At 40.3% G+C, this 14,999-nt stretch overlaps 1 protein-coding gene across 3 annotated transcripts in view; it reads left to right on the forward strand.

The window, feature by feature from the left end:
* Nucleotides 1-14,999, forward strand: part of RGS12 (regulator of G protein signaling 12) — a 154,524-nt gene that overhangs the window by 101,428 nt on the left and 38,097 nt on the right. For all 3 annotated transcript variants that reach the window (XM_074992405.1, XM_074992404.1, XM_074992403.1), the window contains exons 5-7: nt 2,872-3,041; nt 3,885-3,977; nt 9,803-9,946. In XM_074992405.1, coding sequence (XP_074848506.1) covers nt 2,872-3,041; nt 3,885-3,977; nt 9,803-9,946 — 407 coding nt within the window. The remainder of the gene's footprint in view (nt 1-2,871; nt 3,042-3,884; nt 3,978-9,802; nt 9,947-14,999) is intronic.

Raw genomic sequence — 14,999 nt, forward strand, 5'->3', positions numbered from 1 at the left:
TGCTTTGTCAACAAAACCCGGGGTAGTGGCCAGACTGTGAAGCACATTCTGTGAACAGTAAGTTGACAGAACAGCACAGTTTTGTGAACAGCCAAACCCCGCTCACCATGAGGAAGAGCGAGAGAGATCTGTTGACAAAAAGCAGGTCTGGATGCTCAGGAGGGCCTTCTGTTGACAGAAGAGGCCTCTGGGACACCATGAGTGTGCCCCAGTGGACACCCTGTCCACAACAATCAGCCCTCTATAGTTCCTGCCTCTGGCCCTTCTTAAATACGCTGCAGTCCCATATGCCCTCATGGGCACACCCTCTCTGAACTCCAGCAAGATGGCTGAACAGCAGGCAGCCCAACACCCCTCTGGGCCATCAAGGGAGCACCCTCTGGGGTCCCAGGATTCACCCTGGGGGGTCCAAGAGACTTGCCCCTCCTGGAGTGGGGCCAAGATACAAGCCCTTTTGGAGCTATGGGCAGAAGAGGAAATGCTCCAGGACCCCAAGGCTTGCCATTGGAATGCAGACACTTACAGCCACATGGCTGATGCCCTTGTAGAATAGGGCCATCCCCGCTGCACCCACGAACAAATGAGGCAAAGGTAAAGGAGCTGTGGCAGGGATTCGTTGGGGTCCAGGATGCGGTGGGATGCTCAGGGGCAGAAGCCCTATGCACCCTATATTACACAGAGCTCCATCTCACCTTGGGGAGGGGAACACCTCACCCCCTGAGCTGAGGCTGGACCCAGGGCTCAAGGTCCCACTCAGGGAGCAGGACCCGGACGAGGGAAACTAGCCGCTAGAGGGCTAACACCAGGAGCCTGACTCTGAAGCAAGCAGCCTGGTCATCACCTTGGATCAGATCCCAGCAGCCAGGCCATCTCCTGGGCCTCCTCTGAGCTAGGCAAGGGTTTCTCTAGTGAGTGCCTTGTGTGTCACTGGTCCCACGACCATCACTCCACATCCTCCCAGACATGGTACACAAGCATCCTCTGTTTATTTTTGAGAACATAATGCTGCTTGATGTCCTCACGGACCCTCCGTTATCTCCTGCAGCTTTTAACATAGTTTATATGTATCTGTTGGGTAACGACAATATTTCATCAACATTGTTTTGTGGTCTGTAGTTGTGTTTTTATTTTAAATGTTTAGATTTTTTTTCCTAAGTTCAGGTAGAAAATTGTTTTTAGTTACACTTTTTACTTTGTTTTTCCAAAGCAAACAAATAATTCTGTTTAGAAACACTTGGGGCTTGTTTACACTGCCATCTTCCTTTGAAGGACGGATGGTAATTAGGGTGTTGGGAGTTTACTAATGAAGTGCTGCCGTGCATAGGCAGCACTTCATTAAGCAAATCCCACCCCCCGCGGCAACTTTGAAGTTTTAAATTTCAAAGTACCAGCATGCATCTAGCTGCGGCGCACCCACCGGCACTTCGAAGTGCTGGGGCAACTTCGAAGTCCCCTTACTCCTCAAAATTTTGCCCCGGCACTTTGAAGTACTGGCGGATGAGCCACGGCTAGATGCGTGCCGGTACTTTGAAGGTTAAAACTTCGAAGTTGCTGCTGGGGGCGGGGGGGTGGAATTTGCTTAATGAAGTGCTGCCTATGGATGTCAGCACTTTATTAGTAAACTCCCAACACCCTAATTACCATCCTTCCTTCGAAGAAAGGTGGTGGTATAGATACAGCCTTGAGTGGTGTAGTGAACCAGGTTATTGCTTCCTTATTAGCCTTCCAGGAAAAAAAAAATCGGGGGGGGCGGGCATTGGCCTTGTAAACCTAGGGTTGTGAGTTCAGTCCTTGAGGGTGGTCCTACGAAGGTTTGGGGTAGGTTATATTATTGTGAGGCGAACTAGCTCAGTGGTTTGAGCATTAGCCTTGTAAATCCACAATTGTGAGTTCAATCCTTGAAGGCCATTTAGGGGTCTGGGGCAAATAGGTTAAAAAAAAGAAATCTGTCAGGGAGGTTGCTTGGTCGTACTGGTGAGAGGACTTGATGACCTCTCAAGGTCCATTCTAGCAATGTGTATCTCCGTATATTATATAAATCAGGGCAGTGTCACTTTAAGAAGAATGCAGCATCCCCCTCAGACAGGGAGAGTGAATAGTAGCAGCATCTGAGAAGACACTTACCATGGTTTTGTCTGCCCCACATGGATTTAGGGGTCAGTGGGGCCAAAATGTTTGCAGGTTGTTGCTGCTGTGCATAGAGCAGGGACGAGTTCCTGCCAATTTCAGAAAGTTCACTGATCAAGTTTGGAGTGTATACTATAATGCTATGACTGTCCAGGTTTAGGAAGATGCTCTGGGACCAACTTATTACTTAAGCCTTCCGCATTTTCCCCCTTCCTACATTTTCCAGATTTAGCAGTCAGTAGTCCATGCAGACAAGAGTTGGGACTACACATAAAGCTTTTCCTGCCATTACTGAAGCTTCATGCTGAATTATGGATTCCTCTTAAAGAACCATTCCCACTTGTAAATTGTGTGGGGAGCTGCAGCCCTCCTGATGATCATGAAAGGACTGAGTATTCCTGTGGCATATGTGCACCACGTGCTAGTTTAGAATGAGGGGAGAAGGAGGGGCTGAAGACTGGCTCCCCGCCTCCTGGCCCCTTGGTGTTCTTGGTAATATTTGCTGCCAAAGAAGTGCATATTGTCCTTACAATAGTTTAACTATCTTTGTAACTGGATAGCGGATAATTTGAGAGAAGGTTATTTTTAAGTTCAGTTGATCCTAAAATAGCAAAGACTGTTTTGTGAACTCTTCGATATTGTGAACACCAATAGGTTTCATGAAAACCCTGCTAAAAGTTACTAAGGAGAGAATAATAGAAAAAATAATTCTATTGGCAGTTTTTTTTTGTGCTTTTTCAACAGAGCTAAACAGTAGTGATCTAAAAGACTGTATCAGTGATAATAGCCTCAGTAGCAATGCTAGTCTTCCCAGTGTACAGAGTTGTCGACGTCTCCGAGAAAGAAGAGTTGCAAGCTGGGCCGTTTCATTTGAACGTCTTCTTCAAGATCCTGTCGGTGTTAGATATTTCTCTGTAAGTAGTGAGGGGCAAGAAGGGGGATTCCAAAAGATCAAATACCCTTCCCTTGAATAGATTGTAACCAAGTTTCTAATTTGTTTTAATATTGGTTTAAAAGTCAAAAAGAAATGTTTATATTTAAGAATTAAACTCTTTTAAATATTAATTATTTAAGAATTATTAAATCACATTAGAAGCTGGTTTAGCAGACTCTTCTACTGCACAGTCACACTGCTAATGTCACAAATTACATCTGATCAGCAAAGTGGCAGCCTCAAGTATTATATTCAGACAGATTTTATTTTAATTAAATATATTAAAAATATAATAATGCCAATAGCAGTTTAAGCAACTAGCAAAGGATGTAAGTGAGGACTGCTTACATGAGTAAAGAATTGCACTCTAGGGAAATGTTTTCACTGTCTCTGTTGTACCCTGTTAGAAGTTCATTCAAAGATAAGTAACTTGCCTACAGTGTTTCTGTTTTAGAATAACCGAAGATATTTAACTTCTTATTAAATTCAGTCTCACACTGCAAAGTTCTAAACAGTCTTTGTACAATGAAATACATTGATTGTAACTTGATTCAGTATTGCAAATAGAACAAGTTCTGGAAAAAATTGAAAGGTTGAGTGTTTGACAAACCCGATACTAAATTTAGATATTATTTTAATAAAAATAAAAAAAGCCTGATTCTCAGACGAATAACATTTTCATTACTTGAAAAATCCCAACATTGTGCAAACACCAACCTCTCCTCCCTTCTTCTCCCACTACAAATATGTTGTTCTAAAATGTAAGGAAATTGTCTTTATATTGTGACATATATTTTGTATGCTTACTTTTTTTTTCTCCTAGGAATTTCTACGGAAGGAGTTTAGTGAAGAAAATATTTTATTCTGGCAGGCCTGTGAATATTTTAATCATGTACCTGCACATGATAAAAAGGAGGTAAAATGATGTTATCCATACTGTATAAAGTTTCTAGTTAAAAGTTGGTGTTCCTTAAAAGCAATTGAGATAATTTGTACTGTGCTTTGGCCTGATGTTCTATCTGGGCAAGGTTGGAGACATGGTCATTTTGTTTTGGGGTTCTCTCCTGGGGAATCTCAGTTCCATGAAAATATCTACCATTATCTAATTGTAGTTACATTTAGGACTCCATTCAAGGCCTTTCTTTTACATTTTGTCCTTTTTTAAGCATTTTGTAGGGCACCCTTCTTTTGCAGACTCATAGAAATGTGGGACTGGAAGGAACCTAGAGGTTATCTAGTCATGCTACCTGTGCTGAGGAAGGATCAACTAAACCTAGACTGTCCCTGACAGATTTGTCTAACCTGTTCTTAAAAACCTAGTGTGATGGGGATTCCAAATTTTCCTTGAAAGCCTATTTTAGCACATAACTATCATTATTGCTAGAAGTTTTTGTAACATTTAAGCTAAATCTCCCTTTCCACTGATGAAGTTGATAATTTTTTGTCCTACCTTGAGTGGACATGGACAACATTTGATGATTGTCCTCTTTATAACTATCCTTTAACACGGTGTTTCTCAACCTTTTTTTTTATAAAGTACCCCTTTAAAAAAATGAGTATTCCCAGACTTCTCTTGTGTAACCCTAATGTTACACATACCACTGGCTCAGAAATATGGTCCTAACGTAATCTGAGGTCTTGAAACAAGTGCCATTAAAGATTTCTAGATTACTGTACCTTTTCAGAAGTCAAATTTATTTTGCATGCCACTAAGTTACACTGCACTTAAAAACTACAGAAGACTACTACTGAAATCTTGCTGACTTTCTACCATATTACTATCAAATAAATGAATTGGAATAGAAGTATTGTACTTTCATTTCAGTGTAAAGATTATGAAGCAATAGAAACCAATCACTATCTCAATGGATTTTTATATTGTACTGACTTTACTAGTGTTTTTATGTAGCCTGTTGTAAAACTAGGCAAATCTCTAGATGAACTGATACACCCTCTGGAAGACCTTGGTTTACCTCCAGTTGAGAAACACTGCTTTAATATATTTCAAGACTGTTGGGTCTCCCCTTGGTCTTGCCTTCTAGCAACAAAACATACCATGTTTTTTAACCTTTCCTCATAGATCAAATTTATTAAACCTGTTTTCATTTTGTTTGCTTTTCTCTGGATTCACCCAAAACTGTAGCTGAGTTCTCAACAGTGCAGTGTAAAGCAGGCCCTCTGATTACTTACGTATGATACTTACGTTAAACGTCCCAGAATGATGGTTGACACAAATTCAATTTGTGACTCACTATAATGTTTACATACATTTTGGAAATACTATAATCTTGCCAAATATTCCCCATTTTGTTGCTCTGCATTTGATTTTTTTTCATCTGAAGTGCACACTTTAAACTTGTCTTTTGAATTTCAACTTCTTGTTTTCAGACTGGTCACTCAATTTATCAGGGTCATTTTTGAATTCTAATCCTATCATCCAAAGAGCTTTCACTCTCTTTCTGCTTGGTGATGTCAGCAAATTTTAAAGCATACTCCCCACTTCACTATTCGTGTTATTAATGAAAATATTGAATAGTACCAGATTTAGAACAATCGCCTGCGGGACCCAGCTAGATCTTGCTAGCAAACCACTGATAATTACTAGATCTTTAAGTTGGTGTTACACAGACCCTACGGTGTCAAGTATCGGAGAGGTAGCCATGCTAGTCTGGATCTGTAACAGCAACAAAGGGTCCTGTGGCACCTTATAGACTAACAGAAAAGTTTTGAGCATGAGCTTTCGTGAGCACAGACTCACTGTCTCTGCATCTGATGAAGTGAGTCTGTGCTCACGAAAACTCATGCTCAAAACTTTTCTGTTAGCCTGTAAGGTGCCACAGGACCCTTCATTGCTGTTACACACCCTATGGTGGTTTCATCTCTACACATTTCCCTCATTCGCTAGTGAGACTAATCCGATATCTTTCTTTGATAGGATTACAAGCCTTGTGGATAGGGGAGAAGTGGTAGATGTGGTATATCTAGACTTTATTAAAGCATTTGATATGGTCTCACATGATATTCTTACCAAAAAACTAGGCAAATACAACTTAGATGAGGCTACTGTAAGGTGGGTGCATAACTGGCTGGATAACCGTACTCAGAGAGTAGTTCTTAACGGTTCTCAATCCTGCTGGAAAAGTATAACAAGTGGGGTTTCGCAGGGGTCTGTGTTAGGACCAGTTCTGTTCAATATCTTCATCAACGATTTAGATATTGGCATAGAAAGTACACTTATTAAGTTTGCAGATGATACCAAGCTAGGAGGGGTTGCAACTGCTTTGGAGGGTAGGGTCATAATTCAAAATGATCTGGATAAATTGGAGAAATGGCCTGAGGTAAACAGGATGAAGTTTAATAAGAATAAATGCAAAGTGCTCCACTTGGGAAGGAACAATCAGTTTCACACATATAGAATGGAGAAAGACTGTCTAAGAATGACTGCAGCAGAAAGGGATCTAGGGGTTATAGTGGACCACAAGCTAAATGTGAGTCAACAGTGTGATGCTGCTGCAAAAAAAGCAAACATGATTCTGGGATGCATTAGCAGGTGTGTTGTAAAAAAGGCATGAGAAGTCATTCTTCCGCTGTACTCTGCGCTGGTTAGGCCTCAGCTGGAGTATTGTGTCCAGTTCTGGGCACCACAGTTCAAGAAAGATGTGGAGAAATTAGAGATGGTCCAGAAAAGAGCGACAAGAATGATTAAAGGGCTAGAGAATGTGACCTATGAAGAAAGGCTGAAAGAACTGGGCTTGTTTAGTTTGGAAAAGAGAAGATTGAGAGGACTGGTTTTCAGGTATCTAAAAAGGTGTCATAAGGAGGAGGGAGAAAACTTGTTCTTTCTGGCCTCTGAGGATAGAACAGGAGGCAATGGATTTAAACTGCAGCAAGGGAGGTTTAGGATGGACATTAGGAAAAAGTTCCTAAATGTCAGGGCTGTCAAACAGTTGAATAAATTGCCAAGGGAGGGTGTGGAATCTCCATCACTGGAGATATTTAAGAACAGGTTAGATAGTTGTCTGTCAGGGATGGTTTAGACAGTACTTAGTCCTGCCATTGGGGCAGGGGGCTGGAGTCGATGGCCTCTCGAGGTCCCTTCCAGTCTTAGTATTCTATAATTCTATGATTCTATGACATGGGATTGTGTCAATAGCCTTTCATGAGCACTAGTGAAACCTCTTTTCTTTTCTGAAACCTCTTCAGGGCACTGGACCCAATTTGCTTTAATTTTTTTCATTATATTCGGAATTTAATGGTTTATAGAATAAGCAAATAAAAATACAAGATCAGTATTTTTAAAATACTGCAGACATTCAAGGATAGGGTTAATTTTTACTACTTTCTCTAATTCAGTGAAAGAATTTTTAGTGATGTTTTTAAAGAAGCACTTGGTCACAAGCTTTTATTTGACTTTTGAAGTCACATTTGACAGGCTTGACTATTATTATTTATTTCAAATTTTATTTTAAATTTTACAGGAAGTTTTCTTGATCTTTAACATTTCATTACTTAGGACCTGCTCCAACACAAAAATATTTTTAATGTTAAAGGGAATAAAAATTACAGCAATCTAAAAGTTTTAAAGAAGAAATGTTTACTAAAATTGCAATGAACAGTAACGTCTATATTTTTAAATCTCAACAAAAGAAAACAAAAGGAGCGATGTAGGGGGGCAAAAGACATCAAAGTTTATTTGAAAGATTGAAAAATTAGGCTCCTTTCTTTTCTGAAGAGGCCAAATTAAGTCTTCCCCAGTATCTACACTGAGATACATAATTGCTTCTCTTTTTCATTTGGGAACAGGAATGTACAGAAATAGCGTATTTAGCATACACTCGGATTATTTCAAAGCTATCAGAAGCAGGAACCATACCAGTGAGTTTGGCTAATGGGGTTAAAGAAGCACTCGAGGAACACAAGGCCATTGTGGAGAGACAAAATTAATTCTTTGCATGGGTCAGCACTGCAGAGATGTGAAGGAGACTTCCACTCCTGAGTCATTCTTTTTAGGTGACAGATGTGAGGAACTGTCCCAAATTGAGATGTCAGTGGAGGAGGTATGGGGACAATTGTATAAATTAAACAATAGTAAGTCAGTGGCACCAGATGGTTATCACACAATAGTTCTGAAGGAACTCAACTATGAAACTGCAGAATTACTAAATAAGGTATATGACATATCACTTAACTCAGCCTCTGTACCAGACAACTGGCAGATAGCTAATGTGACACCAGTTTTTAGAAAAGGCTCCAGAGGCTGTCCTGGCATTTACAGGCAGGTAAGCCTAACTTCAGTATCAGACACATTAGCTCAAACTATAGGAAAGAATGTAATGATCACACAGATAATGAACACAATATGTTGGGGAAAGCTCAACACAATTGTAGTAAATGGAAATCATGCCTCACCATTCTATTAGGTCTTTTGAGGGGAGTCAACAAAGGTATTCCAAGTGTGATCCAGTCATTATAGTGTACTTGGACTTTCAAAATGCCTTTGACAAGGTCTCTCACCAAAGGCTCTTAAGCAAGGTAGATAGTTACGGGATAAGACAGACAATTCTCTCATGGATCCATAACTAATTAAAAGGTAGGAGTAAATGTTCAGCTTTCAGACTAAAGAAGAAGTAGTACGGGATTGCCCAAGGATTTATACTGGAACCTGTGGTATTCAACACATTCTTACATTATCACGAAAAGGTGATGAACAGTGAAATTGTAAACTTTGTGAAAGATACTAAATTATTTAAGATAGTTAAATCCAACACTAACTGCAAAAGAGTTTTACAAAGGGATATCTCAAAACTAGGTCACTGGGCAATAAAATGGCAGATGAAATTCAGTATTGATAAATGTAAAGTAGTGCTCATTAGGAAATATAATCCTAACTTTACATAAAAAATGATGCTGTCTAAATTAGCATGGCTAGTTCCCTTAAAATTTCTGCTTAAAGTGTAGTGACAGTCCAAAATCCTAACGGACTGTTAGGAACTAATAAGAACAGTTGGATAATGAAACAGAAAAGCCCACAATGCCTCTATAAATGTCCACCCACACCTTGAATATCGCATACAGTTATATTACTCCATCTCAAAACAGATGTTTGAGAATTGGAAAAGGTATAGAGAAGGGTAACAAAATAATTTTGAATATAGAAATTCTTCCATATGAAGAGAAATTAAAAGACTGGAATTGTTCATCTTAGAAAAGAGGCAATTTGAGGAGGGACATGATGGAGGTCTATAAAATCATGAATTGTATGAGAAAGTGAATAGGGAGACATTATTTACTGCTTTACGTAATGCAAGCAGTATTGATCACCCAGGAAAACTAATAGGCATCAGGTCTGAAGCAAACAAAATGAAGCAGTTGCTCCCAGAACACACAGTCAACCTGCGGAATTTATGACCAGGAGATGTAGTGAAGGCCAACAATATAAGTGAGTTTAAAAAAATTAGGTAAGTTCCTGCATGATAGGTGCATCAATGACTAATGGCTAAGATGGTCAGGGATGGAACCCCATGCTCCAGGTATCCCTAAAAATCTGACTGAAAGAATGTGGGACTGGGTTACTTATTTGATTAAGTGACTTATTTTGTTCCATCCTCCCATCCGGCATCTGTGACTGTTAGAAGTCAGGGTCCTGGCCTACGTGGACCATTGGTATGACCAGTAGGGCCATTCTTATAATTTCTTGTTTTATAAAAATAAATTAATGCTGGTGTGAATTCTGTTTTGTAGCTTTCTTATAGAGCTCGGGAGATCTTCAGCAAGTTTTTGTGTAGCAAAGCTACAACCCCAGTTAATATTGATAGCCAGGCACAGTTGGCGGATGATATTCTCAGTGCTCCACATCCAGATATGTTCAAGGAACAGCAGCTTCAGGTAGCTACTGAATATCTAACTGTTTTTTATTAACTTTATCCTTTACTGTTATATGTTTATTATAAATATAGAAATATAACTATGGAAACATTTTCATTTGCTGCCCTTTTTGTCACAAATAGGAAGAAAATAGATAATGTACAGTTTCACAGATGCTGTTAGCGAATATAAAAACAGGCTATGCAATGAGGGGATTTGCATAAAGGGGTATGTATGTGCCTATGTGCACATATATACATTTGTTGTGAAACTACTTACTGTTACCATCAAACAATCTGAAAATCTTCATTTAATTTAAATGTTACTTAAGCAATAAGGTTCAGTTTAAATAATGTTACTTGGATACAGATCTGTCATTTTGTCTTTAAGGTCTTTGCTTTTGCTTTGATGAAATGATCAAATAAAGGGCCTGTTGAACCTCTTTGTCTCTGAAAAATCTCTAAAGATTGATGCGATTTAAAAGTTATAACCTTTCATATTCAGAACAAAACAGTTATTGGACATGTAGGAATACTTTCTACAGAGTCTGCTGGTCTAATTTTCGTACTCTTCTGGTGTATTGCCTCTGTCCTAATACGTGCCTGTCATAACTATGGGTGGGTCCTAGAAACAACTTTAAAACATGAATTTTCAGAAATCTAGGCTATAATTTAAACAGATGAAATTAAACTAAAGGAGTTACCTGCATCTTACCTTAGACAAAACCTTACTTTGTATTCTTTCAGGGAGTATAGCTTGGCAGATACTGCATCTTCTGCTAGCTGGGAAGTGCCTAGCACATATTGGGCACAATCACATTGCACATTACTAGCAACCTGTAAAATATGAAATTAAGATCTTTTAAAATATGTTTTCTGTTGTTAGTTGTTGCTGTATATATGCCTGTGAATATACCTTTAGCATAATAATAGATTTTTCTGTCTTAAATATAAACTGTTTTCTGCAAAGGCTTTTTATGTCAAACGTGAGCTGGCCAATCTAGGTAAATTGTACTAAATTGTTGTTGTTGTGGTTTATTATCTGTTATTTTGATTTTTTTTCATGAACCAAACACTGAAGTTGAACACAAATGCAGAAGACCCTCTAATGTTGGGTTTCTTAACCTTTTTGTGCTGACAATCACCTTTGGGTTTCCAAATAAAAAGTTTGACCTTCCTGCTAGAAACTCTTGTGACCACATATGTTAAGCTGCAGGTTTTGGGCTTCAGCTGTACTGTGTGATGCAGGGCTTCAGCGGTCCTGTAAATGTCAATGCTGAAATATGTATATTAGCTTCCTGGGACCCCTCCCCCCCATGATAAAGGGCCCCAATCAGTTGCCCTACTTCCTATCCCTAATGCTGGCCCAGTTTGCCACAAACCCTCCCTCCCCAAACCTATCCTGTGATACCCAGGTTCAGAAATAGTGCCCTAGATGGTCATACAGTAGTATGTGTATTGTATTCTGGTGTATTGCCTCTGTCCTAATACATGCCTGTCATAACTATGGGTGGTCCCTAGAAACAACTTTAGAACAGGAATTTTCAGAAATCTAGGCTATAATTTAAACAGATAAAATTAAACTAAAGGTGTTATCTGAATCTTACCTTAGACAAAACGTTACTTTGTATTCTTTCAGGGAATGTAGATGGGCAGTTACTGCATCTTCTGCAAGCTGCTTCTCTTCCCTTGCAATGCATATTCATCACATCGCAGGGGATTTATGATATAACACGCTAATGCCCTTCTGATCCAGATGATCCCATGAGTCCTGTTGCTCTAACATATTCTATGACAGGAGAAGATACTTGATGAAGCAACTTTTCCTAACTGGGATAGTCTTAAAATATCTGGTTATGTCTCTTCTTTTAGGTTTTTAGTAGTAGAAGAACAGACATTTCAGAGTCCAGAGACAACATAGATCATTTAAAGATATAATGTAGTACACCTCTTTCTAGCATGGAAATGGCATGAAGTAAAAGGATATTGGTATGCTTTAGCCACTTCTAAGAATATATTTACTCTGCATTCTGCTTTCAATTCTGCTAAACTTCAACCAAAGATTTTACATTTTCTTTTTCTGAAATATACCTCTGGAAGATACTTAAAGGCTTTGAAAGTGTTATCTCTGGACATGAAAGTAACTTCTGAGGTGATACAACACTTCTGACATACGAGGAACATAATCTTCTCTATTGTTTTACTCCTCATCCACAGGATTAAAATTTATTAGTGACAGCAGCTGTTTGAGTGCCATATTCTGTAAGCAATTTACAACAGACTCTGAATTCTTATGTTGATGAAGTTAATAATGAGAATTCAGTTTGCTCAAGTATCTGATTAGTTTAACAAGCTATCTGGAGGATCAGCTTCTAAAGCAGGCGTGTCCAACCCGCAGCCCGCGGGCCCTGGACAGCTAGTAATGCGGCCCCACAAGATTGTAAACTTTTAACATTATTATGTGATTTATATACATTAACTATATTATATATATTTATATGCGGCCCAAGACAATTCCTCTTCACTCAGTGCGGCCCAGGCAAGCCAAAAGGTTGGACACCCATGTTCTAAAGCATACTGTTGGATACGTTGACAGCAATGTTAAATTCAGGCAAGCAGGAAATGGAGCACATGGTAGAGAAATAATGCAGAGCAAATAGTAATCAACTGAAAATTATATAGATTAAATTTAAAGCACTACATTAGTGACTGTTCAGTAAGGTGAAGGAGTTGGCATGTTTTGTGCATGCATGCTCTCTTTCTCTCTCCCCCTTTCCCTTCTCCCCCCCCACTATTGTGGCTGTGACAAAGCTGCTTGTATGCCTTTTGAGAGGTTAAAGGAAAATTATTACAAAAGATAATGTAGGACTCGTGGGGCATGAATATCAATTTTTCCATCTTCTAGCAGCCAGATTTCAGTGATGGTTTTGTTTTGCTGTTTGACAGCTAAGTTAAGTTTAATATGCTGGCATATTTTGAAAGTGGTATATTAAACATTATCAAGCATTCAGTCCAAAAACTGTATTTATCTTAATATTCTTGTGACTTATTGATTTATTTAATTTAAAATGACATGTACACAGTATACCTTTTAATAAACAGCTATGTCAGGCATGGTAAATTTGTTTTACTTAATTTCTGCATGCTGTGCTTTAATTTGTCCCATTAACCTAGTAGCAGAAATACAAGTCAGGCATTTAAATTCCCTATTACTGTGGCTTCTAGAGATGCCTCTCTACTGCTTGGTGTGCTCTGGCAGCATGTGGCAACATGTCTCTTCCCTGGAGTAGTAGGCTACACCTCTCTAGCACCTCCTTGGAAATAAGGTTAAAACAGCTTCTGTCTCTGACAGTCTGGGGACAGCCCTCTGGCTGTGCTGTTCAGGGGGCCTTACCACTTTGGTGGAAGGGTTGTGGGGAATTAAAGTAGTCCAAACAAAAAAGAGTCAATTTACTTTCACACTCCATAGAGGCTTAGGCTTTTGGGAAGTCAAAGAGGGAAAAAGAGAAAAGAGAAATACTAGCTCTTCTTTCCAAGAGGGCTTGGTTTGCTACGGGTCCCAAACTCTTTTCTGGGTCAGCAACCCCTGCTTCCAGTGCTTATGATGATCTCCATTATAATCCTGTTCCTTCAGAGTTTTCACCCTGTGTGCACTGTCCAGGGAATGGAATCCTCTTTTCTAAGGACCCATTCCATCTCCAGTCATGATAAAGCTCAGAGGTGGCTATGAAGGCTGATTGTGTCTAGAGGAGCTCTTTAATTCCTTTTTAAGCGGGGTTTGGATTACTCACATTTACATATCATTATGCACTTGTCCAACAAGCCCAAGACCATGCTGGCTTTGGCAGAGCAGTGTTGCAAGCTCCATGATGTTGAACACTTGAGTTCACTTCCAGGGATACTGCTTGTGAGTAATCTAGAATGGAATCAACATGAGCAAGCACTCCAAGAAGAAAAAAATGGTTACCTACATTTTACAACTGTTGTTCTTTGGGATGTGTTGCTCTTGGCTGTTTCATTACCCTTGCTCCTGCCTTTGCATTGGAGCTGCTGGCAAGAAGGAGGTGAGAGGGTATAGGGCCAGTAATACCTAATATATTGATGCATGAATGCGGCATTCAGGAGGGTACCACAGCTGACCCAACTGATACCAATAAGGCAAAATTTTCTGACAGCCATGCATATGTGGGTGCGTGCACCCTTAGAATAGAATGAACATGAGCAGAACAAAACTGCAAAAAATCAGGTAATCGTTTTTTTAATCTATGATGGTTTTCATTTTGACCATTATGTAAAAATACATTCATCCCTCGTTTAACGAGTACTTTACTTACGAGTACTTGGTAAAACGAAGGACATACATACATACCTTTTCCACAAAATGAGTGAACTTCCCCTGCTTATATGAGCCAGCTACGGGGTCCCTGGCTTGGGGGTGGGGAGACCCGCAGCCCTGCAGCTGGAGCAGGGCCAGCAGCAGGGTCCATGGCCGGGGGAGCAGGGAGACCCACAGCCCAGAGGCTGGCTGTGCTCCAGCAGTGGGGTCCTTGGGTAGGGGGCTGGGAGATCCGCAGCCATGGCCTGGCCTACTCCCAATTCCCCCGGCCCACAACTCCCAACGCACCCCCCCCCGGCACAGGTGCTCCTAATACCCACCCCCGCCCGGTCCCGAACACTCCAGCCCGCTGCAACCCCCACAGGTACCGCTGCTGCAGCCTGGAGGAAGGAGCTTCCACCTCCTTTACTGGAATCGCCACCACGTTTTAACCCTCCCTCCTGCTCGTGGGCCCAGACTGCCCCCAGCCGTTAACCCTTTCCAACCCCCACCCAACCCAAGGTTCACTTACCTTTCAAAAGCAGTGCCACATGCTGCCACTCCTTTGCTGAGTTAGGGGCACTAGGAACCAGAGACTTTAACGTGTATTTAATGGTAATTTAGTGCCCCTCTTATGAGTTTTCTCCTACAAGCAGAAAGTTGGGAACCAATTGTGCTCATATAGCGAGGGATGAGTGTGAAGCCGTATGCTAAAAATTAGGACTCAGTTCTGTTTTGTTTGAAATTGGTGCACAAGTGA

Source organism: Carettochelys insculpta, chromosome 4, assembly GCF_033958435.1.
Source record: "Carettochelys insculpta isolate YL-2023 chromosome 4, ASM3395843v1, whole genome shotgun sequence".
Lineage (NCBI taxonomy): Eukaryota > Metazoa > Chordata > Testudines > Carettochelyidae > Carettochelys > Carettochelys insculpta.